Here is a 13,319-nt window from a genome sequence, read left to right as displayed (position 1 = left end):
TAATAATATACTTGTGGTTTGAATCAAAAGAAGATGAGCAGTTAATTATCTGCACGTCTTTGTCCTCAACAACAGATTGGAGAAATTGCAGTCTGGGAAAAGTCTGTAATGGCAGATTTGTACCTGAGTGAATTTGATGGCCAAAAACCCCAAGGGTCTACATAAAGGTCTTAAATAGTGTCCCAACCAAAAATACCAAACAAATACAGCTACCATTTTTTAATTGTGATGTTACAATAAAAGCATGAGACCTGGCAATCTTTAGGAGATACACTTAGTCCCAGTATTTTTCATTGTAAAGAATTAAAAATCCTTCTAAGAGTGCCTAAAGAACAAAAGATATTCTGTGATATGGCGAAAAATCAGTGATACTTGCAATATTGTGATGTTTTTATGAATAGGAGGACTTTTGAGTGGTATAGTGTAATAAATGGGGGGAGGGCCATGAAGATGCTACTCCTTAAATTTGATGATGGAAATCCCACAATAAAAAAAAAAATTGTCTGCTCAATATCCCCTAAACAGAACACTAATAAATTTGGTGTGATAAATCTCCAAAAGACATATCTGTCCTTTTGGGAGACACTGAATTTTTATGTATATCTACCCTTGAAAGAAAATTAACGTCTTTCTTTATCTGAGTTTATCAGCTTCTTACCAAACTCCATTCTACTAAAGCATCAATCATTTTAATTGCACTTCTGAGCAGATATTGATAGAGAGGTTAGGAAATATTATGTTCTACTGTGTAATAGTGTAGGCATTTTTCCAGGAAGGCAGGGTGAAGGAATATGTCTGAAAAAAGTCCCAGTTAACTTCTGGTTGCCTGGAACAGAGATAGTGCTGTGCTATTCTGGTTGTTTAAAAGATTTCCCCATTTTTTCATGTGTAACATTGCATTCCTAGTGAGTAAAAAAAAAGAAAATATATACTCTACTGGGACTTGGTCCAGGGATTTATCTTTTTGGAATGTTTAGGATGTTTTAAAACATCCTAAACTATGAAGTCAGAATGCTACTTGCTCAAGGAATGATCATCTCAGTTTTTAGAACTTATTCTAGAAATACTGCAATTTCTGAGAGATTTGATGCTGACTAAGATGTCAAGATAGTTTATTTCAGTCTGTATAGCACCCTCTGCAATCTAAGAAGGTGAAGCTTCATGGAAAAATACAGACTGTCATAGAGATTAAATAATGTTTATTTCTTCTATTCATCTGCGTTTTCATTCGTTTCTTAAAACTAACTTAGTGATCAACCTGTATAATTCACTATGGTATTTTCAAAAATTTTTTACAGTGGGTTTTCTTTCCCATGTAGGAAACAGATGAAGAAACAAACCATTTTTACACTACTTTTAAATAAGGTTTCCACAGTTCTGCTTTAGAATTAACAAACTGCTAGTAAAAATGGACTCCAGAATGTGTGACTTAAACAAATTCATGGTTTGTAAATACAATCTTGGAGTATTCCCAGATCCAACTTTCCCAACAGATATCTACAGTTAAATTTTGGAGACCTAAATTCTTCCAAATAACACTGTGGGAAAAGACACTAGATCAGTTTCTCACGTGGTCCTCACCTCTTGATATACCAAGAGGTGCAATGCTGGCTCTGCTTAAGTCAGGATGAGTCATGTTTTACACCAGGGGTGGCCAACTAATTGATCAAGGGCCAGGTGGATTACACAGGGCATTTTTATATGGATTTTGGGAGAACTGTCAGGCTGACAAAACAGGGACATTTATGGGTTCAAAATGTCCTTGAATAAAGGGAATAAAGTGTCCCTTAAATGAGTAGAGCATCTCACCCTTCCCAAGTTCTGAGGAGATGCCTGAAATGTACATGTTGTGCTGCCAAGGGAGATGCTCTAGGGTCAAAGCTCCTCCCGTCCTCTGTATTTGTTTCAGGGGTTTTCTTCAGACACTGGTTTCGGTCCTTTGTGCCCAATTTTTATTAGAATTCCTGGAGTGCATCTTACTTGTAGGTTTCAGCTGAAAGTTAGTCCATCTGTATGAAGAAAAGCGTGGTAAGTGGAGATGATCAGCACACTTCCTTCAAAAGCAGGCACCTGACCTGAAATCAAGCACAGGCACAGGCCCAGCCTTAGAAGCAAGCAGCATTAGGGTATCCTGTGCAGTTCGGACTGAGCTCATTTTTGGTGCAGAGAATGTAATGATCAAGAGGAGATACGTTTTGGGTTTGCCTTCTCCCAGGCAGCAGTGTAGAGGTTGCTAACTCCCACACTGTGCTTGTCTTTCAGGTACAGGGACTACCGGGACCCTCCGCACTCGCCCGTGCCCTACGGTTACACGCTGCAGTTCTGGCACGTCCTGGCAGCGCGCTTGGCCTTCATTATTGTCTTTGAGGTCAGTGCCCATCCAGGTGGCAGAACAAAAACAAAAAGAAAACACATTTCCCTCTGAAGCTTTGCTTTGGGCTGATCTATGATGACAGCTGTTGAGGTGGTTTTTGTCTTAGTTTCTTCTACTTATATTGTGCTTTTTATTCTCGGCTTTGTTTTCTGAACAGTCATAGGAATGTAGGTTCTTATAGAAAAGGGAATATAACACTGAAAACTATAGCAGTGATTTGCAAAAGGGGGAATAAACGAAGCCCTTATTTACTTTTTTAGTAATTTGTCTAGGTTGGGAAGGCATTTGCTGACTGTTGCGTGAGGATAAGGGTGAAGGAATATGAGAAGAAAATATTAAATCTGAGCAACTGAGAAGCAATAATAGTTAAAGTTACAGTATTTACACATCTAGCTTTTTTTCTTGTTTGTTTTTTTTAATGCCTTTCATTCCTCCAGAATGGTTGGCATCACAGACATGATGACAATGAAAAGGGTTCAATATCTTTGTCTATGTTCAAAAAGTAGTTTTTCCTGTCAGTATTTCAGGTGTCTTTAATGTAACCAAAGTAGATAATATCAACTTCACATGACTGGTATTTCCATGCTGATTTTGAAAAAGAGAGCCAGAAGAGTAGACCAATAGGATAAGATGATTTACCAAAAAAAAAAAAAAAAATGCAGTTCTTAAGGCCTAATTTCAAGTGCCTGAATATCCCCACCGGAATCCAGGAGCTCAACATCTCTCAAGCACAAGAAGTTTGAAATACCTTTTACACTGTGAAGAAGCCAAAGAAGGAATACATCATTTTAGAAAACATTTTACTCAGTCCTCTGCTCTGAAATCATAGCTACAGGGCATTCAACACACATATGGAAACTGTAGTCACCATGCTGGCATATATGTAGTGTTCATGAACGCATACTTCATTCTGACTCACAGAAGAGTGTAAATTCATTCTGAACTGAGCTTTCAACACACCTCTTTGGATAACACAACAGAAGCATTTGTGTCAGAGCAAAGGTGGAGAAGAAGCATTTTCTAGATTATTATTTCTATTCCTTGTGGCTCAGCAGAAGCCCAAGGACTTCAGCAAATTCCCCATGATTGCAATTTTCAGACCTCCCCAGGTGAAGGAATATGGTGCTGCAAGTTGGCCTCTCTTTTTCCTTTACACTGGATAACTTATTAGTTTCCAAAGAGATAATTTCTTCCATCATCTGTTCCACACTCAAGTAAATATTGAGGGAAAGAGAGAGAAAGATTTAATAGAGGCCTGTTGGGCTTAATCCCTTCTAGTTTCATGAGCAGTCAGTACTGAAAGTCAGGGTATGCCTCTCCAAAAAGGACTGCAAGAAAAGTCTTGGAAAGTCAGCCTAAGAATTTTAAAGACTGAAGAGAGTCTGGCCTCTTGATACACACTTGACATAAAGGCAGCACAGCGTAGGCACAAAGAGAAGTGAGGCACGAAAAATGAGCCCTGTTCAAATCTCAGTGTCCAACCAAATGTGTGACCAACTGTGGAATAACTTTTAGTGTTACCGGGCACATCTGAGTGGACTTTACTTTTTCTCAACCAAAGCCATAGGCTGGCTCATATCTGCCTCCCTCAACATGAGCCACTCTCTTTGGTGACACTGCACGCTGTCTCTTTAACTATATCTCTGGAATCAAAAAGGTAATTGCAGCAGAAACCATGACCTATTTTTTTTGAAAACACTAAGAGTCGTATTGTGATTGTCATAGTGCTTACAATAAAGATTGCACAAAGATATAGAGGATTCAAGATAGGTTTTTTCATAAATTAAGTAACTGCCTAGGCTCAGGCCCCTTTTTGGCACACTGAGTGTGGCTTGTTTTGGATAACTTAACCTCCTTTGAAAACAAACAAAAGTATTTCCTATCACTGTAAAAGGAATTCTTTGTCCAGGCTAAACTGACAGAAGAGGCTTTTTTCCCCTTTTTTTAGGTTTGGCAAAAAAACTCCAACAATTAGAGTATTGTGAGTTTATTTATCATGTGGGAAGAATACATGGGAAAACATTTTACATTCTCTTTTCAGTGGCTTTCAAAAGAAGGGTTCTTCTTGGAGAAGAAAAAATACTTTTATTTCTCCAATCTAGAATGTATGCCTTTTCTGAGATGGAGGATTTTTTTGTTTATCTGTTCCTTCTCTTAAGTGACGCTGAGTAAATCTCCAAGCAGCATTTCTGATGAAACAGAAAAGGACACTCATGCAATCCTTGGGCATCAAAGTCAAGTTTTGATGTGCCATGCCTAAAATAGGAGGGTCAAAGGGTCAGTCAACTTCTATTTAACTGTGGTGTTTGCTAAATAGGAATGTGTCTTTGGATAAGAGACAGAGTGTAAGAAAAAATGTTTAGGTTTTGTTTTGTATAGATATATTACTGCCTTTGTATAGATTCAACTACTTCAAATTTTGATGTGTTTATGGCAAAAGGAAAGTGTTACATCATCTGAGCCTCCTCTTCCTGCAGAGCAGGAACTAACCAGAACTAAAACCAGGCTCTGTCCAAACAACCTTTCAGCAAATCATGACCTCTGGGCTTTGAACACACAGGTCATAGAACAGTTTTAAGGCTTTATTTTAACCCATCTGCTCATAATTTCTGCTGTGACCCACACTTCACTGACTGGCTGGAATTTTTGTGGGAGAAAAAAATTCATTTTTTTTCTCTTAAAATTTAGTAATGGATTTAGTTTAAACACAGCATCTATCTGCATATCAGAAAGAGATGGTTTTCAGAAGATTCAGAGATTGTTTTCTTCCTGAGGTTTTAAATTTTTCTTTCCCTTTTTTGTGTTCACAGCACCTTGTCTTTTGCATAAAGCATCTGATCTCCTACTTAATTCCAGATCTTCCAAAAGATCTGAGAGATCGAATGAGGAGAGAAAAGTACCTGATTCAGGAAATGATGTATGAAGCTGAGCTAGAACGTCTGCAAAAAGAGCGGAAGGAAAGGAAAAAGAATGGAAAATCTTATCACAATGAGTGGCCATGACAGGATGAGGAAGAAACTGCTTAAAAGAAGATAAGAACTCTTGTTTATAAAAAAAATCCTGGTTTTCTACAACAGAGAGTGCACTGAAAGGAATAGTCAGTAACGTGTGCATTTAGCACATGTGTGCCCCTCTTCAATAGGGTGGATTTTGTCATAAGCCTTTTGAAATTAGAGGCTTTCCAAGGCTTAGTCTACTCCAGAGCTGATGTCAACATGAGCACATCAGACCAACACTAAGTCTCTGCACTCTTGCCAGGAAGTTCCCAGGCCCTGACTAAAACTCGAGGCCCTGAACTTCAAAGCAGTTACACAACTTCCAGTGCTTTACAGAACCTGGTGATCTTCCGGCTCATCCTCATGAAGTTGCTACTTCACAAGCAGTGGCTGCGCTTTGGCAACGTGGCAGTGTTTGTCTGTGTGTGCGGCCACCACCTGCAGCACGTGCATGGCAGCGTTGCTCTCCTCCACAGCGGGCCCAACCGCGTTAGTTTGCTTTTGCCACCAGTTAAGGTCACGTAGCTGGACCAACCATTTCCATTGCTCAACAATACTGAAGTATTATCTAGAAGGAGATGCATGATCATGAGTCTGACCAACTGGCCTGACAATGCTGAAAAATGTAGGCATCAGAAGTGCAGATAGCCAAGCATGTGGATGTGGCCAGAGGTATCTAGCTGTAGGGTCATTTATTTGGCAATGACACTGTGAAAAGTTGGGAATAGATGTTAAAGTTTTGAATAGTGCCTTTTCAGCTATAGGACTGTCTGGTGTCTGAGGGAATGAAATCAGGCTAGGGCATCTTGCCCAGAACTGCCCACGGATTTGTGTTGCCAGATCACACTGAGGCCTAGTCAGGAATTAGGGCGTACTTACACATGTAACACATGTGTCAGACAGTGTCTTAAAGATCTATCTGCCTAAGTAAAACAAACAAAAACAGGCAGATGAACAAGGTGAGCAGAATAAAACACAATCATCCAGAATATCTACACTTGTAGCACTTTCTGTATTTATCATTCCATTATCTATGAAGGGGTGGAGGGAAAAAACAAAACAACAGACTGTAGTATGAAACAGCTTGAAATCCCTAATGCAGAGCAATTCTGCACAGGCTGCAAATGAGACTTGGACAAAATAAGCCACTGTCAGTATCCTTTAGCAAATTCCTTAATATTGAGAAATGTAAAATTTCTGATTTAATTAAGAAATTCATAATTTCCAGACTATTAACCCAAAAGAGTGGACTCGTAGCTTTGAATACATCATTTGGATAGAGCAACATGAATCAAAATACTGAGTGTTGTGAAATCTCTTCAGTCAGTTGTTCCTAAAAGTTATTCTGGAAGTAATTTGATAGAAGGAGTAGAATTTGCCCTTCTGGACAGATCACACAATGCAAGATCCTACAGATGGATACCTCAAGCTCCACATGACAGCAGGACCATTTCCACCAAGACAAATATCAGCAAATTAGATCTATTAACTTTTTTCCACTGCAAAGGAGAACTGTGCTATTTGCAAGAGAGGGCGGAGCTTTGATGAAGGCAATATGACTTGAGGAAGGAGAGGGATGAAAGAAAATATGAGCACCCTCCTCTCTGTAGCCACCGCCTGCCTACACAAAAAAGCAAGGAACCTCCTCCAGTAGCAATCCTCCATCCTACCTGAAGAGGAAAAATGACATAGCGGCTCCCTTTTATCAGATCCTGGCCCAAGCCTGAAAGTCCCATGAGACAACATAAACACTGAGGGAATTTCAGGATTAGTCTGTTCTGTGTTGGCTGGGTGCAAACTGAGTGGGGAGCACAAGTAATGGTTGTGGGGTAAATTCCTGACTAATGAGGAAGTGAGTTCGATCATCTTTGCTTCTGCTCACAGCAGCAGTGGACACAGCCTACAGGACAGTGGGGAAATGGGAATATTTCTGTCTCTGTAAATAGGGGGTGGGGTTCAGCCAATGTTGACCTCCAATACACGCACGCCAGATGGGTTAGTATTTACCACCCACCACCTATAGTTGCAGCCTGGGAATTTTGGGGCAGGGTGGCTAGGCAAAATCATATTCAGACCAAATTCTCATGAATAATTGGATTATTTTGGATACCCTCCATTTAATGTCTAAACCAACAGATGACCAGAGCTTAGAAACTGTTTACTAAGTAGTAAAGTGAGACACGAGCCATTCATAAAATCAGTGTCACCCATATGAGCAAAACGGACCTTTGCAAATCCCTGCAGTAAGATGCAGCTTTGTCAATTTAGATCTCAGTAACTTTGAGAACTGAACTGAAATCAGTAGAATATAAACTGACTTCCACTCCAGAGAAACCACTGCAATAAAATGTGCCAAAACAAATAATGTGCAGCAGAAATGCAATAGATAATAATTGCTTTTGAGAGTAGTTTTCAAGATAGCTGCATTAGGATGAATTTTCCTGACAACACATTGCTAGAAGATGTGTCCTGCTCTGCTCTAAACGAGATCATAGGTTGGCTGCTTGCCAAGCTTGTGCTGAGTGTGATGCTGCAAGGGGCTCTAGCCTCCCTGGCAGACCCTGAGTACATCTCTGTCACTTCAGTTTGACCAGCCAACCCATTGCTGCTGGTCTGATGAACAGATTTCCCTGGAGTCCTTCAGAGCTACATAGCAGAACACTCAGGAAAGATTCCCCTTTTTATTTACTAGAAAAATAAAATACAAATAATAGTATAATGATAAATGGAATTTTAATAGTCTCTAGAGAACTAATTTATGCCATTCTCTTCCTGATCTGATGAGGGGTTTTGTTTAAATCTCCATGTGACAGTCCTGTATGTTGTTTACTTATTCCAGCTCCACAAGAGCACTACCTTCAAGAGAATGAGAAAAAACTGCAACCTCAATGCATGGCACAGCCATTTTACACAGCAAGCAGGACAGCACACATCAGAGGATTTACTGTGAAATCATCTTGCAATCAGCATAGGACTGCTCTCCACAGGCCATTCTTGACAGCAGCATGTACTTCATGAGCAGTTACACACCAGTTTTTAAAACCAAGGAAAAAATGTACATTGGGACCGTTTTTCAGCCCGTTTGCTGTTTTTTGCATTCTGTCCCATGCTGGTTTTACAGATCTTAGAATAAAAAATGTAAATGAACAATCTGGATACTCTGACAAAAGAAAAGTCTAGGAATAGAGCATCATCTACATTCAAGTCACCAAATACTACAACAGAAAACATGTTTACAAATCAGTTCTTTTTTATTTTAAATCTTTCTGAGGGGAGTTACATTATTGACCATATATATTATATATATATATATATATATATAAAGTATATAGAGAGATTGTTTATTTGTAAATAGAAAAATTAAAATTCTATGGAGAAGAATGTCAAGTTTTCACACTTTAAAAAAAATCATCAACATAAAGCCATGTTTAATGCTTGTACAATGTGATGTAATAAACTTTAAAAATAAATTATGCACATGAAATATTTACTGCTTGTCATTCATGAGTTTCTTTCTGTTTACCTTATTTGTTCAGCAAGCAAACTGACCAGTCAGATAAAAGTAAAATTTAAATGCAGACCAAAAGGAGACAAAATCTGACACTATTTTCTCTCTGTGGTTCTTTAGTGTTTTCACATAGTCAAATATTGTTACTGTTGTGGTTTTATGGTTGGGGTTTTTTAATGTTTTTACTTAAACAGGTTCCTAATTGTTTTGTCTCATGACCCTGCCAGATGCTGCATGTAATTTGGACACTGCAGAGTGCTCCCACTCCTGTGAAATGAGACAGTTCTGAGCATCCCACATTTCTTTATCAGGAGAGCTTTTAGCTGGGAGAGATGAAGGATCAGGGTGCAGGAGTGTGGTGGAGACTCCAAGAATTTTCTTGCTTTTACACAGACAAGGAAGGCCCTGGCTTAGAGTTCAGCTAGCAGAGGAAATATTTCCCAGAGAAAATATTATTGAAAAATAAATTAATTGTTTTAATTAATGATGTCAATTAAGAAGAATATAAGAAAAAAATAAATCCAAAAGAGTCACTTTATCGCTCTGCAGCAGTCATGGGAGGTTAGATAACAAGAAATGGGGTAGCTGAGCTGCTTAGATCACCTGCAAAGCATAAGGGTTTGTCTCTAAACCACTTACTGAAAGATATACTTCCCAGTGAAAACTCATCTTGAGGATATGATTGTGGACCAATAAATATCACCTGGCACAAACCCAAACTTCACTTCATACCAAAATTCAAGTTAAATGACTGCTCAGTGCTTAAATAGTGATTTCAGAAATAAAGGGGAGGTAAGATGGTAATTAACTCATTTCCTCTGTTTTAAAAAACTAAGTGAATTCAAAGCACGGAGCAGAAATCTAATTTTTTTAAGTCTGATAGCCAGGAAGATTAGTTTTCATAAACAAAACAGGTAGAAGTTACAGATGATCTAAGGCAGCATCAACTACAGCACAGTAATTTCAGCACAGAGTGATGCAGAAAAGATGTGCTGATGCTGTTTCACACAGCAGTGACCAGTCACCCTCTGGAGAAGCACATTCAGACAGGAATTCAGCATTTGGATTGGGAGGGCTGTAGCCATACTGGCAGGCACACAGATCAAGTGCTTGCTGCAGGCTTCTGTTCTCTGTTACAGCTCTCTCACAAAGCACAGGTACACAGAGGCACACCAGTCCACTTCAGCACTCTGCAGCAGCGTGGAGATAGCAGTACTTACCCTCTTTCACATCTATGGGCTGAAAGTACCAGGTAAATAGAAATTGTTATATTCCAAGGCTGAAGAAGATTCCACACCACAGAATGCAGTATCTGTTTCTGGGTCATGAAGACAAGGCACAAGGTTGAATGAGCTGCACTTATCTTCTGAGACTTGAGAAGCATAGCCAGCTGATTCAGTCAATGGGCTAATTGTCTCAGAGTAACTCAGACAGTCCCAAAACAGAGACATTCCTGTCCTGAATCCTAGAAGACTTTATTCAGGATGCTATTGTTTGTCTCAGATCTCAGATAAAGGGACACAAGACATAACTCATGGGATCTATCCCACTTGATCACAGCCCTTCCACACAGTGGCTTTAGGCACTGACCTGAACCAGAGCTACAGCAGAGGAGTGGGAAAAGGGGCTGGCCCTAAAGTCTGCACTGGATAATGCAAAAAAATGCTTCAGGAGGCATGGGGGAAACCTGCCTCCATCACCACATAGTTTTGCACTGGGTTAGCTCATGGAGTCATGGCCTTGGTAGCACACAGAGTGTCTGGCTGCCCTCTTCTCCTGGTCTGGTCCTTGGAGCCTATTTTTTCACCTTCGTTTTGTGATCCTAACAGTTCATCTTATGCAGTATATCATCAAATGTCCTCTGTCACACGGGCACAGAAAAAAATTGATTTAGATGCTACAGGGCCCCAGTCAAGGTAACTAAGCTAGCACTGTGTCATTTTCCAAGTTACAGCAGCTCAGTACTTGGCACAAATACAGTATAATTTTTAGAAAGCCATTTAAGGCATGCAGTCGGTTTTTCACTTGATTTCCAAGCATGACTGCCTTCTAAGCATCACAGCTCAGCTTTCCTGCAATGGCTTTAATTTTCCAGCTTAATTTTGCTGCTGTAGAAGAGTTTTAAACATTCCTGTGTAGCCGTAGTAAAAGTCTGAAGCACAAAAACAACACAGTGGGTCAGTCTGTTCCCCACTGTACCCAAAAGCAAGCAGGAGAAGAAAGCAATGGGAGTTTTCACCCTCCTAAAACACCAGCACAGGGCATGGTCTCACGTGGATGGGCTGTTAACCTTCTGTTGGCACCCCCACCAGAGGATAGGCCATTCCATAAGCCCTGCAGCCCTGGAGAAGCCTCCACTATATGACATTGTCTGTGATCCCTTCTCCATCCCAGCGAATTGTGCAGGGGGCTCTGCACACCTGCCAAAACACAGTAGGCACTTGCCTGATCTGAACCAACCTTGAACATGAATGCCCAGAGTGAAAACAAGGGCTGCAAGAACGCAAAGAAAGTTTCAGCTCATAGCTCTGGAGAGAACTGCTGCAGCAAATGCAGATACAGCCTCCACTCTTGTCCAGTATAGCCAGAAGGGAATCTTCTTTATTAACATCTCTGTGCACTGTGCCCAGCCCAGTGCAAGAACAATCCCAGCCCAGCAAGCTGGGCATGCAGCAGAAGGCTGCTGTGGTTCTGGTCTATGGCACTGAATAAAAAGTATAAATAGATTACTTCCTTTATGAGGACCAGCTCTGTAAGGGCAAGACAGAGGAGAACAGAGAGATAGGTCATGAAAGGAAAGACAGTACTGACTCTTGCCTTTATCACCACCAAAATCACTCTTGCAGCTTGCAGCAGTGAGCACAGAGGAGAAGGTGCAGGTAGCCAAGAAACAAGTGGGTTAAAAACAACATAGACAACAAAACCAACAAAATAAATATGCTCTCGGAATCAGTTCTACAGAAGAACCAGATAGTACTAAATATACCTCCTACACAAAAAAAAGACCCACTGTTTCTTGCAATCTGATAAGGTCCCACACCCTAACCTCTTCATACTTTCAATGCCTTAAAAGAAAAAAAAAAAAAAAAAAACAAGCCAGAAAAACAACCATGTCTGGGTGAACAGTATTCTTTCCAAATAAAAAATTCACTCTGAGAGTGAAATGAGATTAAAAGCAGATATTTTCCAGGAAGCTCAAAATATCAGGCAAATATTTCACAGATTGCCTTAGGCTCTGTCACCAAGAATCAGAAAGAGTGAGGAAGTGCAAGAAAAACCTGATTCCTTTCTTGACTAATGTCAAGGTCATGCAAAGGCGATAGTGCCACAAAGCTCAGCAGATGCCTGCCCCTGACCCCAGCAGAGCTGGTAACCGACCCAGAACAGGAACATCAACAGTGCTTGACATGAACAAAACTGTCCTCATGGGCTGACACGGCCTGGTGTCATATGTGAAGACCATTGACTTTATTCTTGTCACTTGCAACATCCATTTCAATGTGGCTAAAGGCAGGGTTGTCAGTTCCTTCATTTGCCATGGTAAATGGTTTCCAGTTCAACACTTCCACTTTCTCTGGCTAAAAAAACAAAAGACAAAAGCCATGCTGTGAAACAGATGAAAGAGTCTTCCTCTCTTTGACCTCTCTTTGGCCAGCAAAGTCAGACCTGACATACAGGGTTGCCTTGCAGGAAAACATGTTGGCTGCTGACAGAGCACAAATACTTATTCATTGCAGTAGATGGCATTTTTCTAGGGGTATTGAAAGTTTTGTATTGCATAAGGTACTTATTGTGTAAAATGTTCTTGTAACACAAAATGTTCTTGTCCTGCAAATTGGTCTGGTTGTGCAAAGTTCTAATTGCTGTCTTCATGTCTACTCATATGTCACCACCAGGTCTTTGAGCTATTGACTCCCAGCCCTTCATCCTTGCCCCATCTGCGACAGGAAGAGCAGATTAACATGCACCATTGCTTTGATGTCACATTTCTATTATGGAAATGGAATGAGATATTGAGCTCCTCATGTGCAGAAAGTTGCTTAGTTAGCTCTGATTTTTTAGCTCATCAACTTTCTGCAGTATTTTTGATTCCAACCACTTGTTATTCAGCTCTTAGCCATATAAGAGACAGACACATAAAGAGACTTGTTTCTGACTCCAGGCATAAAAAGTATGGCTGTGGACATTTTAGCTTCCACATGGGTGGTGGATTGTTTTGATCTTTTTCAAAAGACTTCAGGGATTAAATTCCTGGATGGTAGAAACAGATGTTGACCCATTAAAGACGGTGAATGACAGTAACTGCATAGCTGATCTCCAGTACTGACACGGGCAAATAACATTACAATTGCATGGTAGAATATCCCTTTTTTTCAATGGTGTTCTTATCCAGAAGCTGAAATACATAAGATCATTCTAGAAGGAGTTGTAAGTATCAAGG

The 13,319-nt window shown here is 40.1% G+C and overlaps 2 protein-coding genes across 10 annotated transcripts in view; one reads left to right on the top strand and one right to left on the bottom strand.

Annotated features, from left to right (window-relative positions):
• Nucleotides 1-8,765, top strand: part of ANO4 (anoctamin 4) — a 180,173-nt gene extending 171,408 nt beyond the window's left edge. For 8 of the 9 annotated variants that reach the window (XM_026798053.2, XM_026798049.2, XM_026798039.2 and 5 more), the window contains 2 exons: nt 2,263-2,368; nt 5,185-8,765. In XM_026798053.2, coding sequence (XP_026653854.1) covers nt 2,263-2,368; nt 5,185-5,376 — 298 coding nt within the window. In that variant the 3' untranslated portion in view covers nt 5,377-8,765. The remainder of the gene's footprint in view (nt 1-2,262; nt 2,369-5,184) is intronic. The other variant, XR_001333186.3, reaches the window with a different exon arrangement.
• Nucleotides 8,452-13,319, bottom strand: part of SLC5A8 (solute carrier family 5 member 8) — a 29,265-nt gene continuing 24,397 nt past the window's right edge. Inside the window, exon 15 of the mRNA XM_005480722.3 lies at nt 8,452-12,456. Coding sequence (XP_005480779.1) covers nt 12,325-12,456 — 132 coding nt within the window. The 3' untranslated portion in view covers nt 8,452-12,324. The remainder of the gene's footprint in view (nt 12,457-13,319) is intronic.

The sequence above is a fragment of the Zonotrichia albicollis genome, chromosome 4 (assembly GCF_047830755.1).
Source record: "Zonotrichia albicollis isolate bZonAlb1 chromosome 4, bZonAlb1.hap1, whole genome shotgun sequence".
NCBI lineage: Eukaryota > Metazoa > Chordata > Aves > Passeriformes > Passerellidae > Zonotrichia > Zonotrichia albicollis.
This window is presented reverse-complemented; position numbering and strand designations above follow the sequence as displayed.